The following is a 14,697-nucleotide window of genomic DNA, read 5'->3' as shown; positions in this document are numbered from 1 at the left end:
GACTGATCGATTAGTTTCAAACTTGTAAAATTTCGAACTTATTTATTAATGAGATGATTGCTTGAGCTGTGCAAGTGATCGCAGAGCGTGACTTATGAAATCTCTTCACGAAACTATAATGACAGAATTATGACGATAATGGATAGTTGAATTACATGCATCATACAATTGCGTGAGTTTTAGTTAAAATCTTTTTTATTTCATCTGAATTGTTTCATTTCTCTAATGAACGACGTGGTGAAACTCTTTCTCAGTACGTGGCTATAGCTTGTACCGTGTATGAACATGTTTTATACATCACGGTATGCGTACAATCAGGGTGATAATAATGTTTTACAATTTTTAGTCGGATAAAAAAAATGATTGTGAAATACTTACGGGACTATGCTAACTACATGCAATATCATTGATCGAAAAATTTTCAATATCATCGAACTTGCAACAGATTACGGCGTCCTAATATAGCTGCAGCCATAAAATGTACGGTTGATGAACCTCAAATAATTCCATACAGGGTGCGTAATACCCTCAGCTTTTTGACTGTGGCTATATTAATCATACGTATATTGCTTTCGTAACCCCGACGGTTTTTATGGCGTTTACAATTACAGAAGAGCATATAGCAGCGACAGCGGCAGTGACAACGCCGTAAAAGTCGATTGATGAAAAAAAAAAAAAAAAAAAAAAAAAAAAAAATATGACAGTATAAATACAATGGCGATGTTTAAATCTGAACCGACAGAAAAAGAGATGAAAAAATATTAACATTAACAATTGCAGAATAATAATAACAAATAATTGTCACCGCAAGGATAGGATCATCAGGTACAAGGAACAGTCCTATCAAGTTTCTCTCCTTTGAAAATAACTTGTAATATTATTAACGTCGATTATTAAGTATGGATAGAGAGTTCCCAGCGATCATAACAGATAGTGTGCTGGATAAAGATGATTTTCTACTCATGTAAGTTTAAGGGGATGCTATAATCAGTCATCACCGACTGCATTAAGGATGTACAGGCGTGTAGGTCAAAATCCTGCTAGGTCAATGAAAATTGTACAAATTGATCTCACTTTTATTTTAAACATCTTTGTAAAATTTGGAAAGCTATCTCAACCTTACCGGCATTATTTTTCGTTTAATTGTGCGTAATTTTGCATTGATTCTTACGGGAAACTGTAAGGCTTAATGTAAAATCACGAAAAATTAAAAGTAAAATAATTCAGGTTCAGACAATCGCTTCCAAATTCTATGCAGGGTTTTAAAGTAAAAGCAAGAACAATTTCTATAATTTTCATCCACCTGGCACGATTTCCACCCACACGCCTGTACATCGTTAAATGTCTTCCATTTTGGCTATCATCAAAGATTATGCATCATACCGCAAAGGGCGTAACGGCCGATTTCTACATGCAATTTTGAAAAAAGAAACACATCAACACATTTTTGCGTGAAATGAAAACGTGGACTTGGATATTTGGTGATATCTAAATCCACGTTGAGATTGAGTATATCTCCTTAAACCGTGACAAAATATTATACAACGTGAACAACATACGTCTAGTCAAATTTCTCAGAGGATAGAAACCACTTCCAATATTGCCTGCACGGAACGTTCTACAATGGATATATAATTAATAAAATACACCGCCTAATAGTACTAGCAGTCATCGTGGGAAAAAAGAATTAAAAATAATTATAATAATAACCGTAACGTAGCATTAAGTGAAAGATATTATAATATAATTATTTAACCACGTTTATGGCTCGTCGTCAGTCTATTACGCTATAGTCTCATGCAGTAATAACAACAACAGCGACAACATCAACAATAATAAAAAAAAATAAAAAATAAAATAATAATAAAGATACAACAATATATTTACTTGTGTTTTTGCCGTTTAATTATTACTTCAATATTCGATCACCGCCCCTAATTACCACAAATACATACATTATAATCCCATACATTAATTTATGACTTCCCCTTCAGCATTTTATTTTCACGCTACGCTTACGCAACTTGCAATAGAAATTTGGTACTTTGTTACGCATAATTAAATTGAAAGGAAAAAAAATATGCTAATAGTAAAACATTGATTGAAAAAAAAATAAATAAAATAAAATAAAATAAAAATATCTATCAATCACAATTCCTTTCGGTTGTCTAATAACATTTAAATTTTTATGATCATACTACGTTACACATAAGTAGCGCGTATTTAAGCTTCCAACTTTCGTGCTCATTGTCAATTAATTACGTCATACCAGCTGTTCTTTTTCGTTTTCTTTCGGTATCAGATCAGACAGTCGGAATTCACCGCAACACACGCAACTAGGTAAATTTTTAACTGATTAAACGGGTTGAAATATCGTCTTGGAAACAATAATAATAATAATAGTATTTATAATAAATAAAAATAAATAAAAAGATTACATTATTAAAAGATTCTTGGTGAATTCGAAGATTAACGCCGAGGGGAAGTGGACCAGAAAAATGTTAAAATCTTACGAGTTACAAGTTGACTGATTGACCGTCTGATTGCGACCCGACTCATTCGGCAATATGGAAAAAGTTGTAAATGGGGAAAAAAAAAAAAAAAAAAGACAGTCATTAATATCACAAAAATGGCGCAGGCAGGGTTAGGAAAGGACTAATTTGGGATCAGATTTATCGATGACAATTACTGTCAAGTGATTGACAAACTAACATCAGTTGAGTAGGAAGCGATCACATATCACCAATACGTAATCTGAAAGTTTTCAGCTCTTTTCCTGATCTTTCGAGTTCTGATTGGACGTCCAAAGACAACAGACTTCGATAGAACTTTGATCGAAATAGTTTTGCTAATAATAACATCACCTAGCGACAGTTAATGGAAATGTGAAGTATCAATCGTGAGTAAACCTTTGTATACATAATTTACGTCACGTGTGGATGATAAATAAGAAAATAAAGAAAAAAAATTAAAAAGAAAACTACAAACAGAAATCCTAAATCAACAAACAAAATAATTAAGGAAATAGAAATTTGAAGTCTTGTATCTTTCGATATCGCTTTGCTTGCCACTAGCATTTCTTGTTCCCTGCCATTCACATTACTTTATTAAAGCTTTCCAATTTGGGATTAATTTGCTGAGACATTAACGTAAAACAAACATAGACATCGAAATTTCTTGCGTGAACTGAGCTTTACTTATTTAAATCTTAACAATATTCTTGGGTTGATGAAGAGCAAAAAAAAATAAATAAAAATGAAAAAACCCAAATGTGTGGAATAATAAACTTTTTTTCCTTCGTTTCTAGATATTATAAGAGTTTTTCAAATTTATGCGAATAAAAGGCCTGATCGCATTGGCCTTGCATTAATCATAGTCTCGAATTATACATTTATATGTTGAACACGAAAATCCCCCCCTCCCTAATTTTTTTTATGGGTCAATTGCGTCGTTTTGATAATAATTAAAAAAACTTAATCCTTCAACTAAAAGTTAAATAATTTGGAATATTTGAAGCTTAATCGCATTTGTATTTGCAACTAAAGCGCGGCAATATAGCGCACTTGTGCGATTGATTGATGAGTATGCGTGTACTCGAAACTGTTTCTGAAGATTACAACAGTTCTGGATATGAGCTTTTTAGTTCTTTGATGTAATCTAATTCATCGTTACGCGATAAAACAAAGCTTTTTTTGTATTTCTAATCGGATATTATTGCGCCATGTTACTTTTTTCATTTTGTAGACCACCGACTCTCTTTTAGCCAGTCACTACTCTTAATTACAAAAACAGCACAGTTTATACAGTATTTCACTTATATCGAACATATCATTTACGATATAAATCGTTGGTACCGATCTTTGATAACTGGTAGTAAAAAATTTTTTTTCAACAATTTCTAAAACACGTTGGTTAACACTGATCGATCTTATGAAGAGACAAAAAGACATGATGCAAAATTCTTCTTATTCTTTTTTCCCCCCTCTTATGCCTTGTAATTTACAATAATAAAAACATACAAGTTTGGAAAAAATATATATATATATATCAAGGTCGAAAGAATTTTGCGCGGCTGCTCGATGAGAAATATATAATACGTTCATTTGTCTACTTTAACTGTTTTTTCTCTCACGTAAACAAGCGATTTATGGCACTCGATTGCCGGAAGAAAAATACATGTACATACATAATGTGTACGTAGCTAAGCGCATACGAGAAAGTGAAGATAAGAAGAGTCAATTATTTCTCTCATATTGGATTAGCACAAGAATATTAATCTTGAGCAGTGCGCAGTGGATAATATAAGCCAGTAGTCTTGATAATAAAGAGCTGCAGCTTGATTGCATTTTGTTTTTTTTCTTTTTCTTTTTGTACACTTGGGCGTAATATGCCAACTAGTGTATGAATCACTAATTCAATTTGCGCGTATAACCGCACACTCCTACGTTTTCGCGGTACCATAAATGGCCGCCGTGCGGTACCTTTCTCTTCCCTCCCTTTTCTCCACACTAAGTGGTGATGATACCCACAATAACCCACCCTCCCTCCCACCCTGACCCACCCTCCCTTTAGTTCCCCTCGGCCGCTGTGTGTTGATACGTTTTATTTATGTGTTTATATACTTTGTTTTTTCCCTTTGTGATAGTATTTTCTTTCTCATTTTCTTCATCTTTTCGAGTTTTCATCCGCCGCATGGATTACTATTTTGTTTATCGTTTCAGAATGACAAACGATTACATTGAGATCGTGCATTTTTCCGAGGGCCTCACAACGACGACGAGACGGTTACGACGATTACGAATACGTTTACGAGATGACGATGACGATGAGAAGAGGCCGTGGTTTCACCCACCCACCCTGTCCACCCAGTATTATTATTCCCCGCCCAACCCCATTCGGCCTGCCCCGTACAGCGGCCGTCTGAAAAATAAAAACAGCAGGAAGTAACTCGGTATATCGACAAACTGTCTTTTTTCGTATTGAAATCTATCAGTTGGGACTTGGAGCGTGAGAAAATGTCGTGGCTAAAATTCAGGAAGCCTTCCGATACTTCGACCCTTTGATCTAAATTACACACCAGCCGTAAATTAGTTCGCGTACTTAATTGACTGATCAAGTCGTCACAAACTAAGTATCTACAATGTTAATATGTACTTACAATAAGTAGGCGGGGCTGCTCAGACGCCATACATGCCATGAAGCCGCTCACTAAGCTGTGGCGGAAATTGATCGGAAAATCGTTTCCAGTTTTCTGCACCAACTTGATTTTTGAACCCATGCAAAATCTGTCAATTCAAATATTATATACATTACTCTTTCGTCAAACCCAGCAAAACTATGTCAGTCAACTTGTCTCATAATTAAATTTGAAATTTGACCAATTTTTTTACATTATATCATAGTTGGCTGAAAATTTTGATTTGAGCATATTTGAAAGCAAAGCACGTATACACACTTTGTGGAACATGTCCTTAAGATCGTCCCTAGGTGTAACCCAGGAAGCGACAGCATCACAGAAGAAGATAAAGTCTGGTACAACACCGGCAGGATTAACAGTAATCATTTGGCACATGCCCCTAAATGCTGAATCCTTCTCCTCGTTATCTCGTATATTCCTTAGCGATGTGCACCTATTGATAAAGGTTAAAATAACATTAGAAAGTCTACTCTGATAATCAAAGAGTATTAATTTAGAATGTAGATCTACATTGTTATCCTCTGCGACAAGAGGTTTATAGATAAGTGGTATAGTTGAGGAATTGCTTGCATGGAACAGAGTCGTTGAAATGTTCAAGCAATAGTTTTCATTTTAACCAAATTTTTACATTGCGTAGAAACGACAGAAAACTCATTTTACTTTCGATGCAAGTAGAATTGATTTTAATCTTGTCACTCCCCTATCTGCCTGAGGATATCAGCTGAAAGCTTTACATTAATCCTTTGTAAGAGATGATAATAAGAACAAAGAATGAGAGACGAATTTTTTATTCACGAAAGCAGCAATTTGGATGACTAAACTGTTACCTTGCAAAGGATTAACGTATGAAAAAAAAAAAATAACAGAATTATCAACACGAATTACATATTGGTAACAATCAGAGAGTTCATCGTGGCACTGAAAGATTAAATAACGTGTTACAAAAATTATGTATAGGGTACGCACTAGAGGACACAAGTTAGTACTAGTATTAGGGATATTACTTCCTGATACCAAAGTCAAATTTTGTGGTAGTAACTGTAATTATTATACGTACTCACTGAAAACATCCATAAAAATCTATGTACCGGTACTCGAGCGGTACTATAAAGTAATTATAGATAGCGACGATTGGACATTTTTGAAGTATCATATCCATAATGATTTGTATCCAATTTTTGTTGTTATGGACAGAAAGACGTTAGATGAACACTCCAGGACCGTTTCTGGTCTAGAGCAATGGGTACGCAACGACTCAAAAATGACTATATATCAATGCAATTAATTATAGGGATCAGGAATAATAATAGATAAATAGTGATAATACGTAATAAAATACTAATAAAAATAGGATATAATAATGTAATGATAATAGAATGTAATAATAATAATTAAAAAAGTTACACACCACTGTCGGACAAACTGCTGTAACATGGGGGCGACGTCGTGGGGACACACATAACCTAGGCGACCGATCGTTATGGCTACGTTTCATTTCATTTCATTTCGGTAAGTAGTGAAGTGAAGCGAAGTGTAGTGAAGTGACCGGAAACACAAACAATAAGACAAACTGATAGCGAACCAACAACCAACTCAGGCGAATATTCTGCTGCGTGTAACTTTAATAAATTCATAATTAATCAATTAATCAATTAATAATCAATATCAATAACAATCAATAGAGACAAGGTAAACACAGGTCAACGTATCATCAATCAACATATCAAATACTTATAATAGTAAACATAGGTAATACAACTATCCTAGTTGCTGAAACAATAGGAAAAATTATAATAGCTGCACACCAAATAATTAATTTTTGAAGTTCATTTGAAACGAACGAAAATTTAATCAATTATTTTCCGTTATCGCGTGATTTCTTTTCATAATGTCCATCGAGCATAGCATGTAAAATTCCCTAACTTTTCACTAACTTTTCCCTACCTTGCACTGGTCTTTCTTGACCAGATGATTCAACTTTTTTTACACTTTCTATATCTGTTTTCAATGTAAATATTTCAAATACTTGGCGAACTGATCTTAAAATAGTATTAAAATCATGATAACAACATTCCCGAAGTTTATCTTTTGTCAGTGTTAAGAAAATAATTTTCAATTTTTCCATACATTCTCGCTGCTAAACAAAATTTGACAATCCTATAATTTCCAGTTCTTCTGACTGCTGGACACCATGTTTTAAAAGACTACATACTAGTTGACACATAAAAAATTTATTCGTAAGCCTTGATATCAGGTTCATGTAAATTATGTTTAGAGTCTTATCACTTGACCTTTTGTGTAGAAACTCATAATGAAAAACATATTCGTACGAAAAGTTACTTTGAAAATATTGAAAAACTTGTTCCAAGTATTCAGTTTTGGTTTTATATGTTGAGTGTGGAGTAGATAGAGTATTTTGATTTACAAGACTCTTCACTACAAGCACTTTCAACTTTGCTCATATCATTGACGTAACGTTTGCATTTTACAATTTTACTATAGTATTTTACTCGGTAACTTTTTACTATTTCTAGAAACAGTATGACAACATTTTACCAGAGACACGCAATGCTACCAGATTACAAAATCATGTTCTTCAGAAAAGTCAACTTGTATATATCCCTCAAATATTTGTCGTTCTACCCTGTACATGAAACGGCTAAAGGGATTTGTGATTGGTAAAATTATACAGATCTATGCTGAGAATCAAACCACTGAAAATATTGATTTTCATGACGAATCAGAACTAGCTGAACGAAAAAACTGTCAATAATTAAAATTCTACAGGAACCAAATTCCATGACTACAAAACAAGCAACAGTAATGATAATAAGGTGACAAATTTTAATCAAACAAACTCATAGATATACCATATTGATTCAACATATTCCGTCCGATTGTTCGATATTTCAGTTTCAACTTTCAGTTCATTTTGTATATTATCAATATTTTCTTGCCGAGTACACTACCTTCAATGTGATTCTTCGATACGTATTAGGCTCAAGCCATACAACGGGTGCAGCTGCTTTTCGGCAGTCCGCAGTGGAAGTGGGTACAAAATAAGTTTCGACAATTTATTCAAAGTTGCATAACTTACCGGTATTTTCCAGGAGTGTCTTAGGCGCATTAGGTCGGTTGATTATGTCAATTAGCTGTGACAGGATCAAAGGAACGTACGGACTTGTGTCACCACCTGTTGAAAAGAGAAAATTTCTAATAAAAAGTTCACTATAGTCATAAAAACTCACTTTTAAACTTTTCATCTTTTTAAGCAGTCACTTTGGGGGAAACCAATTTACAAACGTTTAGCATTACATAATAGGTATTCAAAGTTTAAAATTCGACGAAAAGCATAGGAAAAAATCGAAGTCAGAAACGGTCATCACGATTTTCTTATAGAATTTTAGAAACGTTATTATTTGTCAAGGCTTTGGTCATTGATAAAATTAATATTCTCAGTAGAGGACGATATAATTTTTAAATTGAAAACTGAAAATTGCGTGAACTTTTTGTGGACGTTGAAGTGTAAACAAATAAACGAATAATCTGAAAGAATTTGTTGCTTAATGAACAGATTGAAAATGTTAGAACTTACCAAGTTTTATAGATATTTCTCCAATAGCCCAGGTTGCGTTGTTACACACTGATATGAATTCAGGGTTCAAGTTCTGACCAAGGATAGGCATAAAGTCCGCTAAAAACAAATTTCAAAATATGATTACTTGAAGAATTTGACGCAGTTAGGTAATAAGCTTTATGTAAATTGAATATACTAGCTGCACCATATTTTCAATACATAAAATTAGGTAATAATCACGAAAGTGCACTAACGTATGCAGGGTAATACATGTTGGAAACACGCTTTTGTGAGGTCTCCAAGTAGGGCAAAGCTGCTCTGCCTAACTTCAGACATTGGATCCTGCATGCACTGATACAGCAACTGCATCACGTTGCTATCGAGCACCAAATTCTCCATTTCTCCGTCCAAACCTTCTGCCAAACCACTTAACAGATCCAATGCAACGATCATAAAGTCTTTATCAGGTGCATCGAACTGTTCAGGACTCTGCGTGTTTGCAATATGTTGGTTCAGTGTCTGCTCGACTAACGAGAGGCATCGCCTGCAAGAGAAACGCAAAATGAAAGTGCATATCAACGTACGCTATAATGCAACGGAAATAACAAAAAAAAAAAAAAAAAAAAACTGATTCAATTTAATCTTTTCATTTTTACTAATACGAGTTGCAAAATAACTTTTCACACCTGTAGACTGGTTTACAGTAAGGAAGAAACCCTGATTGTAGTGCAGTGGCAACAGACGACAGACACTCCAACAATGGAAAGAGGTCTTTGTCTTCATCCTTCAATACATTCCACTTATTAATTAATGGTGGCATGAGCAAGTTGATATATTCAGGCTTATTCAAATGCCGACCAACTGAATCTGCCAGTGTCCCAATCGCGTCGTAAAGTATCAGTAAGTTTTTGTGTTGGTACTTTCCTGTTGGATTAATATAATACGAAACGTTGGAAATTGTTGTGAAGTTCACAAAGACGAAAATCTGCGTTTGAGCAGAACTATAAAAATGCCATGGTATTTACTTTGTATCTAATTCAATGTAAACCTTAGCTTAAACAGGCTTCAAGTGAACTTATACCGGCTGCATAAGTAAAAAGAAAAGGTTTGTTGATAAGAAATATACTTGCCGAAAGCAAAGACTAGTGTTTCCAAAATAAATCCTAGGTAAGGAACCAACTCCGTTGATGCTTCCTCTTCGAGGGTTGCAAATGCAGAACATGCCGCTTCTTGGACTCGTTTATTTCCGTCAAGAACTCTTTTGAGCAACTCGGTCATCAAAGGTTTAAGATGTGTGTCGTGGGGTTGCGAGCAAACCCAATGTGCATACCTGCTCAAAGTCCAGCAGGTAATGGAACGTACAAGCGCCTTTTTATCACCAAGGCAGCCAATCAAGTAGGGTATCAGTTCAGACAAATGTGGTATCATCCCAGTCATGCAACCTAAGAGGTTAGATCGTGATATATTTTATTCACCAAAGTTTAGTACCAACCGACAACTAAATGCATTATCAGAAAAGTCTAAATTACCTTCGGCAATTGCTCCAAGGGCGAGTATTCCTGACTCTTTGATTTCCCAGTCTTGATGGAAAAGAGTCTCTTTTAATATTGGTACCAAAACTGGAAGCAATTCTTCTCCGAATACGTTGGCGAGCATGTCTAGAGCAGCTGCTGAACATTTTCGTAGATTCCAATCGCTGAGTGTCGAATCATCGTCTCCACCGTCTTCAGGATCGGAATCGTCATCGTCACCTACTCCATTGTCATCTGAGTGTTTGTTAATTGAAGTGTGGTGTGTATGATGTGTTCTAGACTTGTGAAACCTAGGCCTTATGTCCTCCTCCCTGTCCGGGATCATCTCATCCTCCTCGACATCACCTTTCAATAAAATGATGTCGATCTCAGAGTACTTCATACCTCTGACCTGTAAAAATTTTCAAACTGAGCCAGCCGAATCACACGAAATTGAGAACATTGTAAGAAGTAATTATATTCAAATTTAATATGTAACATATTACTACTTTTGATTGAATAATGTTAATATTAACTGTGTTTTAGAGATCTCTGAGGTTAGCTTGCTTTTTCACTTACCAAAACAGGAACTAGCCTCGTTAAATGTGGAGCAAGTGCCTCTTTACATATTTGCTGCTCTGCTAACGACAGCCAAAACTCACAAGCTTCAAGAGCAACAACTTCGTCGGGATCTTGGGTTCTCATGAGCATGTATTCAATGATATTGTGCATATGAGGTATAAGTCTATCCATTCGGACTTCTAGAAGCATAACCAGCCCCCTATAGATTGAATCAAATTGAAATCGCATTAGCAATCTTAAGGATTTAATGAATAACTAAGCAGTATAAATTTAAATAAATGTTTAATTTTACCTGCAGACATGTTTTCGAACTTCTGGATCGTCGTCCGTTGCTAAGTAAAACAAATTTTCTAGAAAGCTATCGATGTGAATCATCAGAGCTTGGGTTCTGTTGATTATGAAGTGATTGACACAAGCAATAGCATGAGATCTAATTTTTGGGCTGGTGTGTCTGAAGAATTGGAGAAACTTGGGAATGAGAACATTCAATGGACGATTCAGCGCATCGGAGTCTAATAATTCTGCCGAGTCTTCACAGATCTTTAATAGAGCGCCGAAGGCCCCCTCGCATACATTGTAGTCTTGAGAATCCAGCATCTGACAAAGTGCCGGTAGAAGTTCCGGCCAAGATGTGAGCTCACCTATGTTGCATTACAAAAATAAGATTAGAGTGTAATTTCAACAGAGGTTTTCTTTCTTGTACCATAAATTCTCAATATAATTACTAATGGTATCACCATACCTTTTGACGCGACTGTTGTTATCAGAATGCCAACTGTAGCACGAATCAGTGGGGAAGGATCTCCAATTGCAGAAAGACATTCTTGTTTTATGAAATTTGTCACTTCAGGTACAAATATGTTGAAGTGCGCTTTTACGTTGTTCTTCAATATTAGTCCGCTCAAAGACCTTGTTGGTTCATCTGTCATTAGAGAATTTTCTTAATTCGTAATGCAGAATTGTAGAAAATAATTGACTCCACCTAACTTTTATACAAGTTTCATCCAATTACCTACTATTTGCATAACGAAAACTGATCTTGCCTAAATTAAGGTAACTCAAGATTGATTGAAACCCAGTGTGAAAATATAGTTTAGACAGTGAATACTACATGAAATAATTTCTGATTTGCTGGTATAAGATAATTTTTCTGTCAATCACGATGAATAACATTTTGGTCGCGGGACGTTCGCAGCAGTCCATTTTTAGAACTCAAAATTGTACAGTAATCAGCCTACATGAAACTATTTCAAAGTTACAAAATCTTTTTACGTAGGATGCTTGTTTTTGGGATACAATACTTGAATAGACTAAATAATTAAAGAACGAAACTTTTGACTTTACATTCTTGCCTAAACGCTCACATTTGTGGTAGATTTGTAAGATGTTATGTTTTCGATTAATTTCCAACAACTACCTTAGTAACTAGTTATATATAGTTGGTTTGTCATTAGCATTCTTAATCAAAACATGTAACAAAGCATTCATCTTTTAAAGAAGTCGGATATACACGTTACTTCAATTACCTATATCGGTTAGTTGGTTGGGCTGTCATTTTTGGTTGTATTGATTATTTTTACAACAAATCAATATCGCAAATTATCTTCTCAAGTACTCTTGGTTGTAGGTGATTTCATAGCGAATATTAGTTGTATATTCATCATGCATGTTCAAAGTTTCTCAACTAACCATTTGACATAGGAAAGATGCAACGCAATTTTTGTTTGACATCCTATTATACACTTTGTTCACACAGTTTTCTTTAGCGTTATTAATATGCGTAGGGAAATATCCATTGTTAGTCAGCATGTGTTTAATCAATCACTGATTCAGTTGCCTTGCTAGATTTTATTTACGTATTTTCAATTTATACAAAATTGATCGGATTCGTGGAATTTGTAAACTAGATCTTTAACGTAGTGTACATGGACACACAAGATAATATTTCGGACGCACCTTCCAAAAAAAGGGAAGAACCTAATCTAACCTCGCAATGACTTTACTCTCTAATTTTTCCATGAACAGATAAACAACCAAAAGACTCATTGGGGAGCCAATGGCCACACCCTCTATTTGCCTATATCATTGATTTACATGTACAAAATAGTTTCGATGCATTACTTTCACACCACGTAAGAATTCCATCTTTACTAAAGTGATTTTATGTCGAGGGAGATTAGTTTGCAATTTTGGGAAATGCTAATGCTCTTTATACTTTCTACTAATGACTAGGAATCTTTTGTGACATGATATGTAGTTTCACATAAAATACAGCTTGGTAGTCGTGAAATTATATATTATACAATTGGTACTTAACACTAACAATCTATAGGGGACATGTAGGCACTTTGCATATTACAAATAGAAAATTTCAAATATCTGTCCAGCTCGATGCTAATGCAGTCGCTCACGAGTCAATGGTTAATTAAGTTATTTTGATCCATAGAAAGCTTCATAAGGTATTTTTCAAGTTTAACATATGTGTCACTATTTGACAACATCTCATTAATTTCAGATAAGCATTCCTTAGTACTGATGAACATGTTTTTATAACTGTGAACTGCTGTGATAGTTAGTTTGGGGTGTTCCGTAAGGCCAAAACGTTATTTATCAAGAAAAAAAAAGTAACTGTAAACTTGAAAGTTGCTTTCACTGAAAAGTTGTTGAGGTTTCTTTCTTAATTACAAATAAGTAGCGATTAAAATGATAAATGTGGAGAATGTCATACCTTCGGACGTCAATTTCGTCAAGACAAATATCAGGTAATTGTTGAAATCTGGAAATTTGTTGAGTTCTTCCAATTTCTGTAACACATCTTTGGTTAAGGAAATAAATACTTGTGTACAAGTAGGTAGTAATTTGGCACCGCCTAAAGAGTGAAGAGTTGTTTTGAAAATTGGATCAAGATCAAAGTTGTGACTCAACTCGTTATTGATACGTCTAAATGAAAGTGAGAACAGAGATAAGAATCTATCTTTGATTCCCAAAATGGAAAATTATCTAACCATCCAACTCATTGCTCGCTAAGTGCTGCTGAATTAATTAAAAACTCTTGAAAGAATATTGAAAATGAGAACGTTAAATAATTTGTGCAAAAAAAAATAGAAGCAAATACGAATCTGTACTAAATTGACAAAAAGACATTTTCGAAACTTGAGAAAACCTACGGAGTTAGAATAAGAAGTAGCCGGGAAGATTTGACACAAGCTACTGATGCCGTATCAGCGTGGAGGCAAATTGCTAATTGTAATATTTTGTAAATACGTCGAAATATTTGACCGGGAGCTGAGCGGGTAAATGAAACTAAAGTACTGTCGCTTCTGAAATGAATTAAAGATCGGGTGCAGCCAAGATGCGAGATAGGAGATGATAAATTGCGATTATTCGAACGTCACTCGACACTGGACGGTTTTCCAGGTTGAATAATTTGTCAATAAAAGCACGCCCTTGGCAGCGCAGCGCAGATTGGCAAGTATTACAGAACTCCTGCTGATCGTTCAACGCGGAATAAATTTTCAGTGTAAATAGGGTAAGGATACTTGTTGCACGGCACGTTGGGTTGCTGTGTCTGGGCTCTGAGACTCCTTCAACAGTGTCAAAATTTGCCTAAGTCCCTCCTCCTGCGGTTGCCACGCCATTTTCATTGTGTTTTTCAACGGCACCACGGAACAGTCAGCCTTCTCTGACCTCGCAAACTTAACGGAAGCCGGAAGAACTGTCTACCCCCACGCCGTGTCCAGAATTTGAAGCAAGACTGACGGCTTTTAAACGCCTTCGCGGTGACAAGTTGGGCGAAAATTCACGTGATTCAGAAACGACGCGGCAATGCC

The 14,697-nt window shown here is 35.1% G+C and overlaps 1 protein-coding gene across 4 annotated transcripts in view; it reads right to left on the bottom strand.

Moving 5' to 3' along the window:
• The window catches only part of LOC124187752 (transportin-1), a 25,697-nt gene extending 11,000 nt beyond the window's left edge, over window positions 1–14,697 (bottom strand). For 2 of the 4 annotated variants that reach the window (XM_046579841.1, XM_046579839.1), the window contains exons 1-14: window positions 14,407–14,697; window positions 13,596–13,671; window positions 11,610–11,789; window positions 11,160–11,508; window positions 10,865–11,066; window positions 10,304–10,697; window positions 9,905–10,216; window positions 9,461–9,698; window positions 9,029–9,318; window positions 8,793–8,891; window positions 8,295–8,390; window positions 6,606–6,681; window positions 5,456–5,630; window positions 5,159–5,285 (exon numbers count right to left, since the gene is read on the bottom strand). In XM_046579841.1, coding sequence (XP_046435797.1) covers window positions 5,178–5,285; window positions 5,456–5,630; window positions 6,606–6,681; window positions 8,295–8,390; window positions 8,793–8,891; window positions 9,029–9,318; window positions 9,461–9,698; window positions 9,905–10,216; window positions 10,304–10,697; window positions 10,865–11,066; window positions 11,160–11,508; window positions 11,610–11,789; window positions 13,596–13,671; window positions 14,407–14,511 — 2,700 coding nt within the window. In that variant the 5' untranslated portion in view covers window positions 14,512–14,697 and the 3' untranslated portion in view covers window positions 5,159–5,177. Of the gene's footprint in view, window positions 1–4,567; window positions 4,921–4,953; window positions 5,065–5,158; window positions 5,286–5,455; window positions 5,631–6,605; window positions 6,682–8,294; window positions 8,391–8,792; window positions 8,892–9,028; window positions 9,319–9,460; window positions 9,699–9,904; window positions 10,217–10,303; window positions 10,698–10,864; window positions 11,067–11,159; window positions 11,509–11,609; window positions 11,790–13,595; window positions 13,672–14,406 lie in introns of those variants that run through there. The other 2 variants (XM_046579838.1, XM_046579840.1) reach the window with 2 other exon arrangements.

This window comes from Neodiprion fabricii, chromosome 1, assembly GCF_021155785.1.
Source record: "Neodiprion fabricii isolate iyNeoFabr1 chromosome 1, iyNeoFabr1.1, whole genome shotgun sequence".
In the NCBI taxonomy this organism is placed as follows: domain Eukaryota; kingdom Metazoa; phylum Arthropoda; class Insecta; order Hymenoptera; family Diprionidae; genus Neodiprion; species Neodiprion fabricii.
Note: the sequence above shows the minus strand (reverse complement) of the source record. Positions and strands in the feature narration are given on the sequence as shown.